This window comes from Vulpes vulpes, chromosome 2 (assembly GCF_048418805.1).
Source record: "Vulpes vulpes isolate BD-2025 chromosome 2, VulVul3, whole genome shotgun sequence".
Classification (NCBI taxonomy): Eukaryota; Metazoa; Chordata; class Mammalia; order Carnivora; family Canidae; genus Vulpes; species Vulpes vulpes.
Genome location: NC_132781.1, coordinates 127,284,814 through 127,307,681, shown reverse-complemented (window position 1 = coordinate 127,307,681; position 22,868 = coordinate 127,284,814). Strand labels below are relative to the sequence as shown.

Genomic DNA, 22,868 nt, shown 5'->3' with positions numbered 1-22,868 from the left:
TGCTCTAATTCCATGGGTATGTTCCCTCTCTACCTAGAAAAGCAGCTAGTGGCCTAAGGCCTCTTGCTGCTGCCAGACACTGGGAGAAACGACCTTCTCCCTAACTTTAGTTTCAGATGCCAGATACAGAAGATAAAGCCTATGGGGCAGCTGGCAATCCCCTGGCGTAAGCCTGCTGCATGGGGCTGTGGGAAGTGAAAGTCATCTTGTTTGGTCAGAATTCTGATAAGCAGACTATGGCATATAATAAACTCAGTATATATGTACCAGATTAATAAATGAATCAATACCCTCTTAATAATAGAGTACCGTCTCCACTTATGACATCTCCCACCCCTTTCGATCCCTGATTTTGAGGGTATGTGCTGTTGCCTATAAACTCACTTGGGTTTTTTGAGACCATATGCCACTGTCAACATGATGAGAATGAGAAAGCCACCTCCAACCAAAGAAGTTATGAAGAAAATCTCAAGGACACCTTTGGGAATAGGAGAACAAAAGTCAGTAAAAGGATGGCCTCCTCACTTTCTTGACAAAAATTAATCTTTTTTCTTCCAGTAGTTTCAGCAACATGTTGCTTAGGAGTTTTCAGTTCAATTAAAATTTATTTATAAAAAGAAACATGGTATTTGTGGCTCCTCATCCAGTTCTCTTCTGCCTGAATAATACCAAGTTTATTCTCCAACTTGTTCATTTAGTATATATTTACTGAGCACTTACCATTTATCAACCACTATTCTGGGTAATAAAACAAACAGCAATAAGCAAGAAATACAAGATCCCTACTCTACATTCTGGTACAAGGAGTCAGACAATAAAAAAAGGTTATTTCAAATATAACAGGATGATCAAATGAATGTGGAAGGACAGTTAGTAACTTTCCATATTGGCAAAGGAAGATTTCTCTGAGAGGTGAAATTTGAGCTAATGTTAATAATAAAAAGAAACCACTCATGCAAAAATATGGAGAAAGCATTCCTGACAGAAGGAAAAGCAGATGCAAAAGCCTTGAAGCAGGAAGAAGTCAGAGAGCACAGATGGAAGCAGAAAGCAGTAGGAGGTGAGTTCAATAAACCAAAGCTCATGAAGGATCCTGAAGGCTATGGGTAGGTATTTGCATTTTATTTAAAACCCAACCGAAGCTACTGGTGGGTTTCAAGCAGAAGGCTAGGGTTTTAAACTCTGACTGCCGTGTGGAGAATAGACTGCAGAGGAATAAAGATAGAAGCAGAGAGATCCGCAATCTGCAGACAAGTGTAAGAAATACTGAGGCTCCAAGGTAGGCTCTTGCCTAAATTTGACCCATGGAGAAAATTCTAGCAGATAATGTAATCTGTGCCTAGTGCTATGAAAATACAGTATGATTTTAAAAGATTCTAAAGAATAATATCAAAAAGAACTCCGAAAAGGCAGTATTAGTCCTTAAAGACAGAACATGTTTTCTGTGTAAATACACATACTATACTTATAGTTTCCAGAACCTTAAAGATATTTTTCTTTTGAAAATATGTTGAGTAAGAGGCTTTCCAGAGTACTCGAACCACGGGTGCCTGGATGGCTCAGTGGGATGGGTGTCTTGATTTCCGGTCAGGTCATGATCTCAGGGTCATGAAGCTGAGCCCCACGTCGGGCTCCACACTGAGCATGGAGCCTGCTTAAGATTCTCTTTCTCGGGGATCCCTGGGTGGCGCAGTGGTTTGGCGCTTGCCTTTGGCCCAGGGCGCGATCCTGGAGACCCGGGATCGAATCCCACATCAGGCTCCCGGTGCATGGAGCCTGCTTCTCCCTCTGCCTATGTCTCTGCCTCTCTCTCTCTCTCTCTGTGACTATCATAAATAAATAAAAATTAAAAAATTAAAAAAAATTAAAAAAAAAAGATTCTCTTTCTCCCTCTCTCTCTCTCTCTCTCTCTGCTCTTCCCCACCCTCCACCTACACTTTCTCTTAAAAAAGAGAGAGAGAGAGAGAACTTAAACTAGATTGTTTTCTGTTTTTACTGCAAAAATTGGCAATGTCTCTTCACTTTTAATATAAATAGTTCTTAAAACAGTTCTAGTATATCCTTAACATCAAACCTCTGCCCCTCAAAGACTTGAAAAAATTAACATATTTCTGTTTCTCTCATTCCCCTTCTTTCTCTCTTCATCTCTCTTCTCATCTTCTTTTCTTCTTGATTATTTCCCATAACCATCCTATAACACTATATTTCATATTTTGTTATTTACTAAATTTTTATTTCTCTCTATTTTTTCATGTAAAAGCTGGTAAGTAGAACATAGTATGTACTTTTTTTGCTCAAAAATCTTCACAAGTGATGGAGGTTAAGTTCCTTCCTGTGGGACAATGGTGCTTGTTCAACCAAGGTTTTCCCTCCAAGGCCCCACTGTGCAGTAACCTCTGACACACAGAAACTGGTGACTATGACCTTGGGGACAGCTGTGAAGCAGGGGCTGGTTTGGACTGACAGTGAAGTTGGAATTAACTTGATCCCCTCTCCTCAAGAGGACATGGGACTATCCATGAAGAAGGAGCAAAAGGACCTGTCTTTTCAAAATCACTTCTCAGTGTGCCTGCTCTCTCCTCACCCATATGCCTTCCAGAAAGGTCAATGAGCCAGAGGGCAGATAGTTCTTCTCACTCATATACTTCCTCTTCATTAGGCTTCCCCCTGCCTTTGGCAAATATCATCTTTAACTGGCCTAATGGAAATGCCAGGAAGACCTAGCCAAGGTGTAAAGGAAATACTCACTAATGGATAATGTCTTGAAGTTTATCTTGGTGCCATTAGTTCCCCCAGCATTGGTGCTGGCCATGACTTGGAGACTATAAGAGGTTCTTCGTGTCAGGGACTCCAGGCTGTACTGCAGGATGTTGGAATTGACTGTCTTGGCTAAAGGAAAAATATAGAAGTCAAATACAATAGCCAAGCCCAAGTAAAAACTGTGCTTTAGAACAGTAAAATAAGAGTAATGGAACCTGTACTCCCAAGCCAGTCCATCGCATACCCCAATCTCTCTATCCATGCTCTGCTTAAAATTACCCTATAAACATATACCAAAGACCTAAACATAAAAGCTACCACCATAAACCTCTTAAAAGTCAACATAGGGTAAATGGTGGCCTTGAATTTGGCAGTGGTTTCTATATGATGCCAAATACATAAGTAACAAAAGAAAATAGATTAATCTGGACTTCACCAAAATTAAAAGGTTTTGTGCATCAAAAGACATTATCAAGAGGGATGCCCGGGTGGCTCAGCAGTTGAGCGTTGCCTTTGGACTCAGGGCATGATCCTGGGCCTGGGGATCAAGTCCCACATCAGGCTCCCTGCGAGGAGCCTGACTCTCCCTCTGTGTCTCTGCCTCTGTGTGTGTGTGTCTCTCATGAATAAGTAAATAAAATCTTTAAAAAACAAGACATTCAAGAGACATATCAAGAGAGTGAAAAGACAAACCACAGAATGAGAAAAATATTTGCAAATCATGTATATTATATGGAACTTCTATCCAGAATATATATTTTAAAAATTCTTATGACTCAACAACTGAAAAGACAATCCAAATTGTAAAAAGGGCAAAGAAATTGAAAAGACTTTTTCAAAGAAGATATACAAATAGCCAATAAGCACATGCAAAGATGCTCAACATCATTAGTTATTAAGGAAATACAAAACAAACCATCCACACTGATAAACCATTTCACACCCACTAGAATAGCCATAATAACTTTTTTAACAGAAAATAAGTGTTGGTAAGAATGTTGAGGAATTATAACTCTCATCCATTGCTGGTAGGCATGTAACATGGGGCAGCCACTATGGAAAATAGTTCGGTAGCTTCTCAAAAAGTTAAACTAGAATTATCATATGACCAGCAATTCTATTCATAGGCATATGCCCCAAAGAATTAAAAGCAGAGATTCAAACAGTATTTGCACACCGATGTTCATAGCAGTACTAATTACAGTAGCCAAAAAGTGCAAACAACCCAAATGCCCATCAACTGATGAATGGATAAGCAAAATGTAGAATGATAATAGAATAGAATATTCTTCAGCAATAAAAAGGAATGCGATACTAATACAATCTACATGATGGATAAACTCTGAAAACATGATGCCAGATGCAAAAAGCCTCAGATTGTATAATTCCATTATAGGAGATAGCCAGAATTAGGTAAAACCAAAAAGACAGATAGCAATTGTGTGGTTTCCAGGGACTGTGGGAAGAAGACAATGAGAAATGATTGATGAATAGGTATGGGGTTTCTATTCCGGGTGGAAACAGATAGAGATGATGGTCACAAAACATTCCTGATACACTTAATGCCACTAAATTATACACTTTCAAATGATTCAAGTGGTAAATTTTGTTATATGTATTTTACAATAACAACAGCAACAACAACAAAATGTTAGCCTAAATAGGAATCCAAGCCTTGTCCAGAATTTAGGATGTGAGTAGATATTGTGGATCAAGACAAAAGTATGACTTAGCAGTGGGCAGCAGGAGTCAGGATAATGGGTCCTGCACTGAGGTAAGTGCCACCACTCTACTCTTTAATCCAGGATAACCCCACTCTGCATTAATGATTGGGAAGCTCTCAGGAGGCCAACTTGTTTACAGCCTAACAAGGACAAACTGTATCAACTCCTGTGGTTCCTACAGAATGCTTAAATACTATCACTTCACTCTCATTTGACTCCAAAAGAACTCAAGAGGTAGGTGCTCTTGGTCTCATTATCAGAGAGAGTCAAAGAAGCGAAGTGACTCATGCAGACTGTTGAGCACCAGCCCTTATGGCAAGTGTATCCATAGCATCTACTTGGGATTTGGAGGTTTTCCAACTTGTCTACAAGCACACTTACAAAATTCCTTTCCATCTTCAGCTTGATAAAATATGGTGTAGTTTTTGATAAAACCATTTCTCTTACTCTTGGGAATCTCTTTCCATGTGATTGTGACTGTCTTCACACCAATGTTGTCCGCCTGGGTCACAGGACCTGCTGATGGAACTTTATAGGACAGGGAGAAAACCAATAAACACTGAATCACAGCTGAGTAGATCCTTTCTCCACAAAGGTTCTGGCTAGTACTCAAAGCAAAACCGGTGCCAGAAGTGGAAGGTAGGGGCAGAGTAGGGACACAATGTATCACCTTGTTTGGGAACACAGTTTTCTGGCAGTATCCATCTTGAACAGAATAAAAGCACTATTAAAGGCCTACAAAAAAGTACTTTCTTGCAGAGCCCTCACTGTCAGTTGGCATTCAGCTTTCATTCATATCACTAATCACTATTATCAAATATAGCTGAAGGACATGTCCCCATGGGTTACATCTGAGTGACAGGATTTATTTTCTCACATTGAATCTGGAAAAAGTTAACTACTAAAAGATAAAAATAAAGCCTGAGCAGTTCATCAGTACAAACCTTGATTACTGCCACACAATTAAAAATTTTTTTTAGCATCTCCGACTTATGATTTAAATCTGTAAAGTCCCTAACTTGTTCTTAAATAAACGTTATTTCTGCCTATAGCGCTATTTGCACAAAGTTCCTTTGTGAGGCTGGGCAAACTATCTCACCTCTCTGAGCCTTGATATTCCATTTGTAAAATGAGGGACTTGGACTTGATGGTCTTTAACTTCTACCCCAGCTTTGAAATTCAGTGAACCTACAGCCTGCCCATACTGTGTCAAGAATATGTAGTTTACAAGCTGAAGGTGCAGCACAGCTAAGCACTGAGGCAACTGTGAATGGGCTACAGACATTCATAGCCTCATCTGGATGTTTGACAGGCCCCAGTGTTTACTCGCTCCACATGGCTTTTCCATACATACTGCCTTCTTGGACGTAAGCCTGGATGGAATATGGCTGACCCACTCGGTCGCACAATAGTGGATACACAGAGATGTTATAACACCATAAGGGTTTTAATTCATCTGTAAGAGAAAGAGAGAGAGAGAGAGAGAACAAGTCTTAAGCTCAGAGCCTGGCAAAGGAGAAGAACCACTAGACCCAGTTACAGCTATGACTTAGGAAGGATACTCTATTTCTCTACAGGTACCACATTTGGAAAATAAAGAGATTAGGTTGGATGGTCTCCAATGCCTATTCCAGTTCTAAGCTTTTAAAATTAATTCTTGGAATTAAGTCTGTGCCACTCTGATGAGATGACAGAACCATCAAGGAAGGGAAACGTAAGAGATCCAGTCCCTCTTCCATCGTGGATTTTGTTACACGATTTGGAAGCACAGCAGAATAAAATGTAATCCTTCTGTTAACAACATGTCACCCTGAGAACTCAGATACCATGAATTCCAGCTCCTCTGTCTGCCTGAATCTCTGCAAGAGTGTAACTCTTTATATGGATGCTATCAAGTATTAAGAAATGGTTAGGCTGACAGGATTGGGAGGGTGAAGCCTCACTCATCTGTCTTTCAAGGAGCACGGACTTTTTTGAAAAAGAAGGCTATTTCCTGTAGAAGGGACATAGATCTTAAACAGGAAACCACAACTAAAAGGGTAGCCTGGACAGAACAGGTGGGATACAAACTCTAGTGTTATCTATATGATCAAGAATCCAGGAAGGATTCTCTGATGGTGGTTTCCACCTGGAAATGGGCCAGATACCTGGTCTGATACCCATGGCTTCCCAACCCAGCCTAAGGAAAATGCCAAGAAGTATGTCACTTCACTAAGCTTGCACTCATTGTGTCAAACACTATTAACCACATCTACACCTTTGAAGTCAAAGCTAAAGACTTTAAAACTAATGGAAATGAAACCAAATCCTATACAGAGGGAGACTATGAGATCCACGATGGCTACCTTTCTGGATTGTCCAGTTCCTGGCCTGAGACACAGATTCCCAGGAAAAACTGGAGGGCTCTGAGTCCACATCTGGGAACCACTCAACCATCCATGTCTCCACCTCTGGAGCAGAGCTTTGCCATTCCACCACCAGCTGGTCCTGAGTGAGGCAGGCCTGCATGGCTTCAATGCACTGAAATGCTAAGGGAAGGAAAAAAGAAAATAGAAAGCTGCTCAACTCATTCTCCAAATGCAATAACCACACTGGCATCCATTCACTGCCCAAATCGTAAAGAAGGTCAAAGTTCAAGATCTCCAGTGCAGTATCCCTTATGGTGCTGTTTCCATCCTTTGTATTGTATCACTTTTCCTTGCACCTCACCTTTGATGATTAATTACCTTCTTAATCTTTCCTTATGTCCCCACAATTTACCTGTTTCCAAGAAAGGATCTCACTAGACTCACAAGACTTACCTTCCACAGATGTCAGTGCAAGTAAAAGGAAGCAAGTCTGAAACAAGGAGTAAATCTTCACAAAATTTCAGGTATCAGTAATTCTACGTCTGGGAGCTGGGAGATGGTGTCCCTACAGTCATACCTGGGAGGCGGCTTCAAATTTTGACTGTCTAGGCTGGCCCTACACAACCTGGCTATGGATTCCTATCCCCAAGGTGGTAAGAATTGTATCTGTACCAGAAAGATGCATACACACTCTCCAAAGCACCTAGGTATGGACTGATATGCAAATGACAACATTTTTTACAAGCATAACAAAAAAAAAAAAATCTCATGTCTGGAAACGGGCAACAAGGACTCCTTTACTAGAAATTTGAACATGTGAGTTTAAATACAATACCTAGGATTTAATTAGAATCAGAGAACTATCTTTTTCTTTTAATATTTTATTTATTTGAGAGAGAGAGAGAGAGACAGCAGAATGAGCAAGAGAGAGCAAAGCAGGGGGAGAGGCAGAGAGAGAGAGGGAGAAGCAGACTCCTTACTGAGCAGGGAGCCTAATGCAGGGCTCAATTCCAGGATTCCGGGGTCACGACCTGAGCTGAAGGCAGATGCCTAACCAAATGAGCCACCCAGGTGCTGCCCAGAGAGCTATCTTACTAAAAATGTTCTAAATAAGCAAAAGAGAGGAGAACTACTGGAGGGCTGTGTGGTACAGAAGCATGGCACAAAGGGGTGGGGCCCAGAAGATCACAGGATGCCACTCTCCCCTTTTCTCTGCTCCTTGCCACATGCCTAAGGCTTCAAACTTGGAATTAACAGAAAGTATACTTCAATGAACATTAAAAATAGTCCTGGATAAAGACAGTAGACAGTGTCTTTCAAAAACAAAAAAAATCAGAAGGCTTCTGAAGCTAGAAGCCTAGGCCAAGTATAGGAATTTGGGAGGGGTCTGGGAGTGCTGAATCCTGCTACTGCTAGGCAACATGCCCCAACAGCTGTGTGCATATTTTGAAGCTTCTATTCTTGAAGGCTACACTTTATGAATCTTTTCCCAAACTGGGCCTTTATGAGACACTCCAACTGCTAGTCCCAAAAACAAGGCCAGGTAATTTGTCAGCCTGAAAGGGTCGGGAAATGCACCTGAGGCATAAAGGAAATGTGAGGTGGAGGAGGGGCGGGGGCCAGGGTATCAACCCCATCTGATCCCTAGAGCTTCTATCACCCCTACATCTGCTCATAACCTCTAAGTATCCTCAGTTACCATTCCAGTCAGACTAAAAGGCTTCTGGAACCCTCCCTAGCCTCCTGTAGCAGGTGTTGTTCATGCTCCCTGATCTTCTCAATTCCTTCTGTTTTTGTGTGTTCTCTTTGGTTGGAAGAACTGTGTGATGTAACTCCACACTCCAAAGTCCCCTTGCAGGTCATGCTGGACCACCCTTCCTAAGATTTTTATTACAGATTGTACCCATTATGGGTTGAACTGTGTCCCTCACAAAGAAAGATATCCTCAGTACTGCAGAATGTAAGCTTACCAGGAAATCAGGTTGTTGCAGATGTCAGTAGTTAACCCAATAGGACTGGTGTCCTCCAAAGTGGAATGTGAACACAGAGATCGAGAGACATAGGAAGATGGCCCTGTGAAGATCCAGGCAGAGACTGAAGTTATACTGTCGAAGCCTAAGCCTATGGCTGTCAAAAGCTGGAAGAAGGAAGGAAGGATCCTCCCTTGGGCCACGGCCCTACCAGTACCTTAGACTTCTAGCCTCCAAACAATGAGACAATAAATTTCTGTTATGAGAAACCACTCAGTCTATGGTACATTGTTACAGCAGCCCTGGGAAAATCACATAGCACATTTGGCTTGGCCAACTTCCCTTCCCCGGCCTTGTTTCCTTTACATCCTCTTCTGGACTCCCTGGAGGCACTTTTGTAATAATTACTTGCACACAAATCCTGACCTGAACACAGGAGTGAGTGTTGGTTCCTAAGCCCACACTCCTTTACTTTACCAACACTGGCTGTCTGAGGATCAGGAGTCGGGTTGAAAGAGCCAAACATGCTATAGGAATGAAGGGACTAGCCCAGTCTCTAGGCCATGGGAGGTGTGGAAAAGGCTCAATTAAGCCATAAGTCAACTGTGTCAAGGGTGCTGAAAGAGAAGTTTCCAAATCATCACTCCACTTTATGTAAAGTAACTCCTGAATCCTTCCATTATTCAACAAGAGTATTTTGGGATGCCTGGGTGGCTCAGTAGTTGGGCACTTGCCTTTGGCTCAGGTCATGATCCTGGGGTCCTGGGATGGAGTTCCACATCATGCTCCCTGCAGGGAGCCTGCTTCTCCCTCTGCCTATGTTTCTGCCTCTCTCTCTGTCTCTCATGAATAAATAAATAAAATCTTTAAAAAGAGAACATTCTAAACAATTTCTCCAAATACAACATACCCGCAGGTGCAGTAGAAAAATCCATATTCTTCCTGAAAGAGGGAAGAGCTTTGATGGCTAACACCTTGAAGTTCTTGCGGTTTACATGAAGGCAGTCACTGTGGACCATCAAAGACAGCCCTGGGTGCTTCAGTGCCTCACCTTAGCTGTCTGAGCCTACCCTCCGCTCTGCCCCAAGAGTCCTGACCACCTCTCATCCCCCATCACACAGTGGCTGTGCTCTTCTGGGCCCTGCCTCAGATCACTCCAGAGCCACCTGCTGGCTAAGGTCCTTTAAAACTTAAAGGAAGTTCAGGCTGGAAGGAATCTGAAGGTCTATCTATTCCAAACCCTTATTTTAAAGATGGTAAAAATGGAGGCCTTCAGAGGTATATGTTCAGTGTCAAATAGCATCAAGTCCAAGATTCTGAATAAAGTATATTGTACAAGCTTGGAACCTGCAGACCTGTGTTTGAATTCTACCTGAGTGGTCATGGACAGATTCCTAAGCTTTCCTGAATCTCAGCTTCATCATCTATGAAATGGTTCTAATAGCATCTACCTCATGGACCATTTCACAGCCAACATTAAATAAACCTATGTCATCTTAGCACAATGAGTGACATATACTAATAGACAGTATATGATAATTACACTTACTTAGTGATTGTTCTTAGTGAACACTTAGTGTTCTTAGTGATTGTTATTATTATAACTATTCTCTAGTTGACTCTACCTTATTAATCAAAGTTCTGTAAAGCATTACTTTCTTATATGTCTAAAACAGTAGTCTTTAAACAGTCTCTGTATGAAGCCAAATAGTAAATATTTTAGGTTTTATAGGACACATGGTCTTTGTCACAACTATTCAACTCTGCCACTGTTGCACAAAGGGAGACATAAACAAATGTAAACAAACAGGTGTGGCTGTGTTTCAATAAAACTTTATTTACTAAAACAGATGTCAGGCTAGGTTTCGTCCATAAACTGTAACTTGCCCACTTCTGGTCTGGGACCATTATAACTGAGGATCACACTGATGCTTCTGCCACAAAGCAAGTACCTTCTGAATTGGGAAAAATTAAAAACTCCTTGGGAATTTAGCCTAATTTTAGTTAAAATCAGATTTTGTAGTATTTTTTAAGTTGATAATCCCTCCCTAATAAAAATTTAATCAATCAGACATCTTATTAAGAATGACAATAGTGGGGTGCCTGAGTGACTCAGTCCATTGAGCATTCAAATCTTGGTTTTTGGCTTAGGTCATAATCTTGCAGTTGTGAGAATGAGCCCTGCACTGGGCTGTGCTCAACAGAGTCAGCTTCACATTCTCTCTCCTTCTTCCTTGGCCTCCCCCTCGCTCTCGCTCTCTCTTTCAAATAAACAAACAAACAAGCAAATAAAATCCTTTTTTAAAAAGGAATGAAAATAGTAATAATTAGCATTAGGCAAATTATTTTAAATACACACTCTCATTTCAACCTCACAACAGCTCTGTGAAGGAGGTGTTACTATATAATAGTTCCATTTCACAAGTAGCTGAGGTTTAGAGACGTTAGATAACTTGCCCAAGTTTTATGGTATCTAGATTTCTGTGGCTCAAAACACAGATTTTGTATATAACTGACCCTTGAACAACATGGGGGTTAGGAGCACCAACCCCATGTACAATTGAAAACCTGTGTATAACTTTTGACACCCCCAAAACTTAACTACTAATAGCCTACTATTGACTGGAAGCCTTACTAATAATAATGGATTAACACATATTTTGTATGTTACATGTATTACATATTATATTTTTACAATAAAGTATGCTAGAGAAAATGTTATTTAGAAAGTTGTAAGAGAAAACACATTTACAGTATTGTACTGTAAATAACTGACATTTAAGTGGACTCAGTTCAAACCCATGTTGTTCAAGGGTCAACTGTATATAGGAGTTCTAAAATGAGGCAAAAGGGAAGAAATGGGTTAAGTCTGAGGTGAAGAGAAAGAAGGGAGTATAGACAAGTCTAGGGCTGATAATACAAAGGACTGAATCAGTCTAGGTCTATGTAAAGAGAGGTCTAGGTCTATATAAAGAGAGGTAAGAAACTGGAGAGTACATTATCTAACTATGATGTGTTTCAACAAATAGTTACTGAGCACCTTTTCAATGCCAACTGCTCTATGCCTGTTCTAGGTGTTGCAGATGGGGGAAGTGATATGAAAAAGAGGAAGAGGAGGAAAAGAAAAACAGACAAAAATCTCTGTGCTTGGGGATCCCTGGGTGGCACAGTGGTTTGGCGCCTGCCTTTGGCCGAGGGCGCGATCCTGGAGACCCAGGATCGAATCCCACGTCGGGCTCCCGGTGCATGGAGCCTGCTTCTCCCTCTGCCTGTGTCTCTGCCTCTCTCTCTCTCTCACTGTGTGCCTATCATAAATTAAAAAAAAAAAAATCTCTGTGCTCAGGAAGTTGCATCCAACTGACAGAGAGATAGATAATAAAATAAATGAGAAAATCTATAGAATAAGAAACAGTAAGATTTATAGACAAAAAGAAAGAAGAAATCCCTTGCCTGCAATTCCTTGAATAAGAATCAAAGAAGGTATTTTATTCCAATATGCAATATAAAATATGTGTTTGCCTGGGAGCAGTAAAATGTTTAAAACTGCCTAACCAAAAGTATAATGAGCAATTTTTTTCAATTAAATTGAATGGTTTTATTTTTGTTTTTTTTGTATATTTTTTTATTGGAGTTCAATTTGCCAACATATAGCATAACACCCAGTGCAATAATGAGCATTTAATTGACAAGTACAAACATCAGAAATTTTCCCAAGTGAGTAGTCACATGGAAAAGGGAAAAGAAAGAACACAGAAGAGTGAGCAGACAAAGGCTAGGATATGGTCAATACTGTGAGAAGGAGATCTCAAAAGAGAAGTTTCTGCCACTGAGGACAAACATGATTTATCTGACAGTTTTATATGGCTCACTCAGACCAAAACAAATATGAACTGCTTGTAGAACTTCTAGGTGTATGACTTTGTCTCATATGACTTTATGAAGTCTCAGATTTTAACACAGGCTTTGTTCTAAAGGAATTGTATCTCAAGAGTTCATTAATTACCACAAGATTTTGGTTTCTTCACCATAACCTAAAAGGTTTCCACTTCATTTGCATTTTGACTTGAGGGAAATAGCCATCCTTGAGTGGACTTCCTGGCCAACTAGTTGGGACAAGGCATCTAAGTAAGAAGTTTACACTGTACTTACTCTTTTCATTAAGAGCTGGAATCCTCAGGGTAGCCACCGGAGATTCTCCAAGAGAATTATAAGAAACCACATACACCCAATAGGTCTTGCCTCCCAGATACAGTTCATGTGTCTGGTTAGTGGTGTTTACTGTCTCTGTGAGATTAGTGTTGTTTTCTGGAAAGTACCATATGTTGTAGCCAAGTGCCTTCTCCAGGACTGGGGCTCCAGTTGCTTTCTGAACCCAAAGGAAACAAAACATGTTGCCAGAAACAAGAAAAGACAAGCACTGAGACAGTGATAAATGGTGAGGATGAGGGGTGCGGGGTAATGTTAATTATTAGGTGCTAAACTACAATTAGGTTATCACCTTTCTGGGATGAACAGCACAATCTGTGCTGTGATATTAACCCTTCAAGGGCCAAAAGAGATTTGATAAAGTCTAATTCCATGAGGCAGTTTTAACTAGGAGAATGTCCAAGCCAATGTAAGCAAGTCACCCCCATAACCTTTTGATGCTTATCTTTTTTTTTCCCTTCTACCACATGCATAGGACAGTATAAGCTAAAAATGTGAGGCATTCACTCTAAGAATCCCAATTCTGTTCTGGCCCTGGGTCATCTCTTGTCTAGAAGCTTCCAAGGGTTGAAAAGTACTTGTGCTACTGCATAAAAAGCAGCATGCCTCCTTCTTTGAGAAAGGAATTAGCTTCTCTGGACCAGGCATACCAGAAATCCCAGCTAAGAGTCCTAAAATATTCAGGGTTGCCCTGACAATCTAAATCTGTGGTGAGAAGCCTAAGGTGACCCCAGGGACTCCAAGCCAAACTCTTCTTTTCAGCCTTGAACCTGAACCTACTAACCTTATGTTTTGCTTAGCAATCAGCACGCTGAGTATTTCCCAGGAACTATAAGGCTTTCCAGTTGTTCACTTTATGTTACTGATAACACACACAGATGGAATAAAATGAATGTAAGGTCAAACAGGACTTTAGAAGTCACTTTGTCCCTTTGCCTTTCCAGTTCAGAAATTGACTGAAACTTCCTAATGACTGGGAGGTTTTTACCTCTTAGGACAATGCAATCTCTTTTGTAAACAACAACTTTATTAAGATATAATTCAGATGCCATAAAATTCACTATTTTAAGGTATACAATTAGGGATTTTTTTTTAGTATATTCTTAGACCTGTGCAATCATAACCACCATTCAGTTTTGGTTCAATCTTTTTAAATAACTTTAATTCTTAGAAAAATCTCTTACTGAGGCAAAAAGAAAGACCTCCCCAGGTGAGGGGGAGAAAGAGGAAGGTATTCAAGTCCATTTCACCAGCCTCACATGTTAGCCTACTTGACCCAACACTCTGTGGCTGACCACAGATGGAATATGTGCCACTGTTTGCTCTCCTTCTCCCAAAATATGTTGACTGAGTGATTTGTTTCCACACTTAATCACTGAGAAAGAAAACACAACATCTGGGATTCTCACAATCTTGATTTTCAAAGGTTTCCCAGTGTCCCTGTTTGTGTGCTCCCTAGCCTGCTGCCTCTGCAACCAGAGGGCGCCCCCATAGCCCTAGGGTTTGAAGCGAGTGGGGAAAGTAGAGGACATAATTGGAAATAGAATATAATTTTATAAAGCAGGTGATTTCTCCATTTCCAGAAGGATTTTAAACTTGCCTGGACTTTAGCAAGTGTGAAATAATATGATGAGTATTCCCTCAGAACTCTGGACACTACTAAAGAATTCTGACATCTCACCGCTCTCCTCCCTCTCTTCTCCTCTCCCAAACTCTCCCGTTTTTAATCTGCTGGCTCCTGGCTGGGTTGTTTTTTTCTCATATTTGTCCCTTTCCTTTCCTGTTTATTCTTTCTTCCCCTCCTTTTCTGTCCTTTATCCTACCTCTTTTTCTTTTCTCTGCATGATGCCCCCACCTTCTCCTTTGCTCCTCCATCCCAGGCCTCCATCCTAGAAAGGACCATTTGGCCCCTGTTCTGTCCTTGTACCCCACTATACCAGTGCTCAAAGGGACATATATACAATATATGTTTTCAATGACATGAGGACGTGAGCTGACCACAAGTCGGTGTTCTTCTCCCATGTCGGGGTGGGTACTATACAATTTTACACTGCCTTCTAATGTAGCCAGCAGGTTGCGGGGGGGGGGGGGGGGGGGGGAGTGTTCCCAGAAGGTCAAGGTGCTGCATTTGAACTTTGTACCTGTCCTAAATGTTAATTTTTAAGACCAAAGAAGAGAGGAGACGGGGTCTATAATGCACATTTAGGCCATCTATAAGATGACCTATGTGGCTTTGGGAAATGGAAAACCATAGTAAGATTTGGGGCATTATAAAGCCTTGAGGGAAGGAAATTCAGGAGGTAAATTTCAAGAATTAGTTCTTAAAGGTGTAAAGGCCAAGGGTTTGTTTTTTTAAATATTTTATTTATTTATTCATGAGAGACAGAGAGAGGGAGGGAGAGAGAGGGAGAGAGAGAGAGAGAGAGAGAGAGGCAGAGACGTAGAGGGAGAAGCAGGCTCCGTGCAGAGAGCCCGACATGGGACTCAATCCCAGGACTCCAGGATCACACCCTGAGCTGAAGGCAGACGCTTAACCACTGAGCCACCCAGGCATCCCAAGGCCAAGGGTTTTGTTTTTTTTTATTTTTTATTTTTTTATTTATTTTATTTATTTTATTTTATTTATTATTTTATTTTATTTTATTTTATTTTATTTTATTTTATTTTATTTATTTATTTATTTATTGGCCAAGGGTTTTTAAACAGAAAAATATATATATAAGCAAGTCACCTTCCATATCAACTGCACTGGCCTTCTTCCATCAACCATGGCTGGTCTCAGGACTCTCCACAGATCCAGGCCATATGGTGCTGTAAGGAAACAAGAGTGGGGTGTCAACATAAGACAGAAGGGAGCTGAAACAAAATATGGGGAAATTAGCTGGGCTGCCTGTTAGAAATGCAGTTAGGAAGGATTTGCTGGAGGGAGCCAGTAGGAGAAAAGTGATCGGTGGAGGGATGGCAGCATTGCAACAACCAATGATGTCTTCATTTTGTGGCCAAAAGATTGACATCAACCAAAAGTAAAAAATAAAATTGCTCTCAGATCTGATGACTTAATGTAAGGTAAAAGAAAAATACAATAGGTACTACTGTAATATAACTTATCACTGAAATCCGGATTGAAATGTAACATCTCATGTCCTCTAAGATAAAGCATCTACATATACTAAAGCTAAGAATGACAGAAATAACTGATAAGGAGATAGACACATAGATAGAGATATATTATATTATATATGCTATTTCAGGGTAGGGAAGAGAGAGAGTAGGAGAGGGAGGAAGGGAGAAAGAGAGACCAAGATTGATTCCCAAAAAGGATAAAACTGTATACTTAAAATGTTATAAAATATAAGAAAGAATTAAAGAAGAAAGGAGCCAAGAAATAATCTTTACTAGGTCATTCCCTGAGCTTTAAATTCAATGCCGATCTTCGTGGCAGAAAAAGCCAAAAAGATTGTATTGAATTGCACGTTTCTCATAGGCTGATAAAAAGCAACCATATGAAGGAGCAAGTATTTTCTGGCTAGGGGAATGAATTAATAAATGGAATTTATAATGGGGATCTTCTCAAAAAATGGGTAACATAAAGTTCAATGTCTGCCATCACAGTTGAGCAAAAGCACAAAAAATGGCATATGTATTTTTCATATTTATGTTCCATAAAATGCAAGGGCATGATGTTAAACCTGATTTGTACATTTCTCCAGTGAATAACATAATCCAAGACAATACAGTTCAAGTTGTATTAGCTTCTGATGATTTAACCACACAGGGATAATTTCAAAATCCTGAGTTTCTGGTTTAAGAATGACCTATGCAGTTTAGCAATGAGAAGAAAGCAGAGAATTCTAAAGAACTGTCCAGAAAGCTAGTGCACTGCCTGTAACTTAGAGAAGGAAGGAAATGCCTCTAATTGAAGATGCAGCTGATGAATTCTGAATTTTTCTTGAGGAAACCACATGGCTGAAGATAAGGTAAGTAGGTCTGCAGAGAATGGGGTCAACCACTCAGGCCAAGATCTGAGCTAAGTAAGTAGGTCTTCAGAGAATGGGGTCAACCACTCAGGCCAAGATCTGAGCTATTTTAGTACTGCCAGACTGTTTTCAAGTATCTGAAATCACACTTTGGGAGACGGGGTGTCTTAAGGTGAAATTGCTGAACTTCAACTGAAAACAACTTCATAACGTAGAAAAATGAGCCAAAGGGCAATTAAGTCAGTAGCCTGTTTTATCATTAATGGAGAGCCACATTTCTACAACTACTCATGCAGAAGCTAAAGTGCGGGTAAAACAGCTTAACTGGTAGGACCCAATCTTAATGAGATCTACTGTAACTCTATGTTAAATTGCATATCAGGAAATTAGAACTGTTTAGACTTTAAACATAACTTCATTTGTGCTCCACTAAGATGTTGTCTTACTGTCTTATGTGCTCTGTCAGAAGTTTTCTGATTTCCCAAAGAAATCGATATTCTTCAATATCAGTATCTTCAAATTGATTTTTCAATAAAGAAATCAGAAGACAGCCTGTAGCTAACATTCTCAGAGAACAAGAGGGTGGTTTCCACCTGTCCACAAACCAATGAGATGTGAACACAGGGTTCCTCCCAGCAGATAGCTTTAGAACAAAGCTCCATAGTCACAAGATCTTCAAAGGTAACCCACAGAATCGGAAGGACTCTCACTCCATCTCTCACTTGCAGAGTCTCTCCGTTCCAGTTATGTTCAGTCAGACTCAGGGATAATAGCACTGAGGGTAAAAAAGAAAACAAATCTAAAGGCAAAGTGTGTATTACAATCCAGCTCCAAATAGTCATCTGATGGACAAAGGCAAAACAAATTGATTATTAGATAATATAATCAATCATTCCAGGCACTTGGTTAGAAATATGAGTGAAATTCTCCTTATATTTATCCCACAGGCAGCCATTTGGTTATAGTAGATGATGACGGTAAAGAAATTTAATCAGATATTTTCTCCTTTCACTTGAAGCCACTATTTCCTGTAGATAAAGTCCAAAGAGGAACAGTTTTCTCGCTACTGACTTCCCACAGATGCAGCTTTTACTGAAACCACTGCCTGAGTAGCACGGAAACCTTCTACAATTAACAGCAATTTTCCATTAGCCATGAGCTAGTAATGGCTTTGCAGTATAACCAAAGTTAGAAAAGTACTAATTCTGTATTGTAAAAGAGCAAAATTAAAATTTTCCAAGTCCATCAAAATTCCAGCTACATATTCAAAGGCATCAATTCTTTGAACCCATTAGCAACAATCTGATACTATTTTGCTTCCATTACAATCTGGGAATATCCAGACTGACAACCACCACCAGTCAGACACCTCAGGCACATCCTGGTGCCCTTGCTGAAGACCAATAACAGGAATAGTTAACTTTTAGCATTTTATAGTATATAGTTGCTCTACTAAGCACTTTACCTGATTTATCTCATTTAACCTTGACACTCTTACAATTAGGTAGAGTACTATCATCATTACTATTTCTGAAACACAGAGAAGCCTCTTTCAGTGTTATAAGCTTTTAGGTAATAAAGCCAGGATCAGAATATAATTACATCTGTGTCATATAGTAGATACCTATATGCTTAAATGTGGGCAAATAACCCTAACAATCAATCTATGGAAATCCAAATGAAAATAAATAATTTTCACATTTAACTTAGAAAATTTCAAAGTTAGAAATGGTTTGAGGTGATGTGTATTCAACAACTGGCATTTCATTGTGAAATAAACAAATTGTTTATGAATTGGAAAAGGGGAAATCAGGATTTGCTAAGGGCCAGGGGGTGCATCTTTATCGATTTTCACTGGGATCCTGAAAAAATGAAGAGAAACAAAAACAAAAGTTCTATAGTAATGACTTTGATAAATAAGTGGTTTGATTTATCAGACAGCATCTAGTGTTCTGCTAACAAATCCTAGCCTAGTTAGCCAAAATAATACATCAGCTGAAATGGTAAATCTTGTTTCTGGCAGTAAAACAAGTGGATGGAACTGAAGCTGACATGAGAGAGTGGCTGGGCTGTCATGTGCTAACTGAAGACCCGGAGCCATAGTGGCCTCAGAAGGTCACTGGAGAGAAGACTGCCAGCTACAGTGCAGAGAAGGGAAGTGCAAAACAGAATTACACCTGAAGTGGAACTTAACCTCCTAGACTGCCTGCTGAAAGGTGTAGCAAAGGCAGAAGACACTTTGCTCAATGACACTGCGTGCATTGCCTTCTAATCTTTTAAAAGGGAGGGCTCAGTTAAAATACAACGACTACTCCAATAGATTATAACCAATGGGCTCTTTTTTGCTGGGTAACTTATGTGCTGTTTCGTATTTATAAACTATTGTATCTGTACTCATTTGACACTTTGAGGTGATGTCTGTAGAATGCAAATAAGTTCCCAAAAATTGTATGTAATTTTAATCAAAAGTTACATAAGAACCAACAATCTGACTAGTTTTGTTTTAATCATTTCTGTATTTCTATTGATGTAAAATTTAAATAGCCTTATCATTTGTAGTACTGTTAGAAGTACATAAAGACATAATGATTTGGGATTCTCTATGACTTTTTCTTGTACTGCTGGAGCCTGGCATAGAAAACTAGATGCCTGAATGACATTGATGAATGGAGTCTTGGGGTGAAAAGGGTCTTCTCAGCCTGGGGTGCTTGAGTGGCTCAGTTGGGCAAGTATCTGCCTTCCCCTTAGGTCATGATCTTAGGGTCCTGGGATCAAGCCCCATATCAGGTTCTCTGCTCAATGGGGAGTCTGCTTCTCCCTCTTCCTCTGCCTCTGCACTCACTCTTTCTATATATATATTTACCTCAAATAAGTGAATTTAAAAAAAAAAGAAAACAGGAAGTCATCTAGCCTAGTTTCCCATGTGCTTCATGAACCACTGTTGTGCAACCATATCCACCAAAGGGTAGTTTAGATTGAACTAGCATGGACATCTCCAGTGGGGGCTACAAAATTCAGAAGACACTGGATTATTTCCAGACATCTGACCATCTGGGCAAATGCGCTGAACATCTGTTAATACCAACTTGGTCTCATAGGAAACTCACCCAAGATCCAGAGGAATAAATTGTCATATGGACCAAGGAGCACAGAAATTGACTGCAAATGTTACCTGAGATCTCTATGATACTTGGCTGTAAGACTGAATAAGACTTACAAGAATATGAATGAAATTATGGCTGAATGTGTGAGTGGTGGAAATTTAAGGTCTAGAACCTGTGTGTCTTACAAACAAATGTGAGTAAAGCCTCAGAAAGTTAGAAGGATTAGCATTTTGCATTTCTTCTCCTTATTTCAAAAGATGTGTGGACATACCAAGTATTCGACTACCCATTCATTCATTCATTCATGGTATCAGGCTGAAAAATGTACCCCAAAGATCTAAATCCTAATCCTTGCCATTTGTAAAGGTTACCTTATATGGCCAAAGGGACTTTTGCCCAGATGTGATTACATTAGGATCTTGAATTGGAGAGATTATCCTGGATTATCTGGGTGGGCCCTAAATGTTTTCACAAAGGTCATTATAAGAGTGGAACAAAGAAATCTGACACAGAAGAGGAGAAAAAAAGAGTAATGTAATGATGGACGCAGATATCAGAGTGATGTGTTTAGTAAATGCGGGAAGGGGCCCACGAACCAAGGAATACAAGCAACCACGGAGCTGGAAATGGCAAGAAAATATATTCTACCCTCATAGTCTCCAAAAGGTAACAACCCTGCCAACAACTTGACTCTAGTTCAGTGAAACTAATTTTGGACTCCTGACTTCCAGAACTGTAAGAGAAAAAACTTTGTTGTTTTAAGTCATTAAATTTGTGATAATTTGTCACAGTGGCCATAAGAAACTCATACATTCAGCAAACATTTATTGACTACTGAGGGACAGGCATTGGGAAGACTCTTGATTTACAAAAAATGGGAACACAGGCTGAGTGATTCTGAGCAATCTGCTAATACTTCAGAAACCCAGATCCTTCACCTCCAAATAAATGGGGGTGGTTCCACATATTTTATGGGGCTCCTAGGAGGTTTTATAAAAATAACAGAAAGCCTGGCATTTATTGAATGTTTATTGTGAGCTAAGTACATTCTTTCATTTAATTTTTAAAATAACACTAAACAGTAGGGACTACTTTTAACTCAATTTTATAAATTATATTCCATTATGAAAAAGGGGAATAAATAATGAGAAAACTGAGGCTTAGAGATTAGGTGTCTAGCCAAAGTCACTCCACAGCCAGGCTGGGATTTCGCCAAGCCCACAGAGTTAAAGTACTGCTCTAAATGACCATTCCTGAGTCACAATGAGCGCTCATTCATTGTATGGTCCTTTTTCTTTCCATCACTATCATTAAGAATCTGAATTTTTTTTCTCATTAATTATACCTTTATTTATCTCTTAGTAGTAGTTCCATGGCTTATGCTTACAATATATAGCTTTATCATAGAATGCCTTTGAATAATATCACACCGCTTCACATATAGTATAAGAAGTTTTAAGAATATTAAAGATGTGATCTTCTGCCTTTGAGGAGGGCTGGCTTACCATGTGGGCTCAGGTGGGCACAGTGAGTGCCCTGAGGAGAGGGAATATACAGACTGTGAGAGCGCATGATTCTCAAGTACAGAGCTTGACAAAACCCACTCAGGCTTGGCCCAGGCCACCCAAAAGTGCTAGGCAGAGAAGGAATTGCAGGGGACCAACTTGCCTTCTTCCTCAGTTGTTCCCACTTTCTCTTGGCTCCAGCCACTCCAGAACATAGACTCTGCCGGGGCACATCGCAGAGTCATGACGTACTCTGTAAAAGCCTGTAGCTCTGTGAGGTTGTAGGTCTCATCTCTATCAATATCTTCTTTGATGAAGTTGACTTCCATCTAAAAGACAGAGATGACCCTGAGTTCCTGAGTTGGATGGGAGACCACCTGATATCTTTCTATTTTTCTTCTCCACTCCCCAACCCTATTTTACCTTTTCAGAACTAGAAGCATTGTACCTTAAGTTTAAAAAAGTATAATTTTCATAAATAAACCTCCACGCATGCCTAGTAGGAATTATTTGCACCTAAACAGATGTGAGTCATCCACCACCCTCCCTGTTTCCTGTCTCCAAGTTTGGAGAGCAGAGATTCCTGCCCCTGGGCTGGGTGTGAATGAGCAGTCTTGTTTTGGAAAATACAAGGTGGAGTCCTGGGACACAGGGCAACCTGGGCCTCAGTTTAAACATGGCAGGTGACTCTAACACTTCGATATACGGAATAATAGGCAACAGAGATCTTAGTGGCATTAAGTTCAACCTCAGATCATGGGCAAGATCTCACAAAGTTAAGTGACCATGGACTATGTCAGGGTTTGTTATGGTCAACACTGGGATCAGAACATAGATTTCCTCCCTCCCAGACACTTTCCCTTTACCAAAATCTTCCACAGCAAATTACTGGTCTTTGGGTGACCAATAGGGCTGCTAAGGATCTCAGCATGAATTCATTTTGACGTTCTCTTGAAAGAGTGGAGGGGGAGAGGTAAATAAATAAATAGATAAAGTAAATAAATCACTTTTCCTTTCTAGACCTCAGTTTCCTTATTGGTAAAATTGCCTTATATAATCTCTAAAGTCCCTTGTGGATCCAAATTTCCAAGAAAACTAAAAATTCGGATATTTGTTTTTGAGCATGGTCACTGTTGCTGCTATAAGAACTTTTAGGTGTTCATTTATATAAACTCATATTCAGTTGATCAATAAACTGCACTAATAGGCATGTCTATTTTGAGAGTATGCCCACTAGTCCCATAAAACCTTATGAGAGAGGGAAGTCGTGACGT

The 22,868-nt window shown here is 40.0% G+C and overlaps 1 protein-coding gene across 1 annotated transcript in view; it reads right to left on the bottom strand.

Moving 5' to 3' along the window:
• Positions 1-22,868, bottom strand: part of IL31RA (interleukin 31 receptor A) — an 81,829-nt gene that overhangs the window by 5,363 nt on the left and 53,598 nt on the right. The window contains exons 6-13 of the mRNA XM_025983470.2: positions 21,758-21,923; positions 15,740-15,819; positions 12,952-13,168; positions 6,830-7,012; positions 5,839-5,940; positions 4,866-5,012; positions 2,749-2,889; positions 385-478 (exon numbers count right to left, since the gene is read on the bottom strand). Of these exons, the coding sequence (XP_025839255.2) occupies positions 385-478; positions 2,749-2,889; positions 4,866-5,012; positions 5,839-5,940; positions 6,830-7,012; positions 12,952-13,168; positions 15,740-15,819; positions 21,758-21,923 (1,130 nt within the window). The remainder of the gene's footprint in view (positions 1-384; positions 479-2,748; positions 2,890-4,865; positions 5,013-5,838; positions 5,941-6,829; positions 7,013-12,951; positions 13,169-15,739; positions 15,820-21,757; positions 21,924-22,868) is intronic.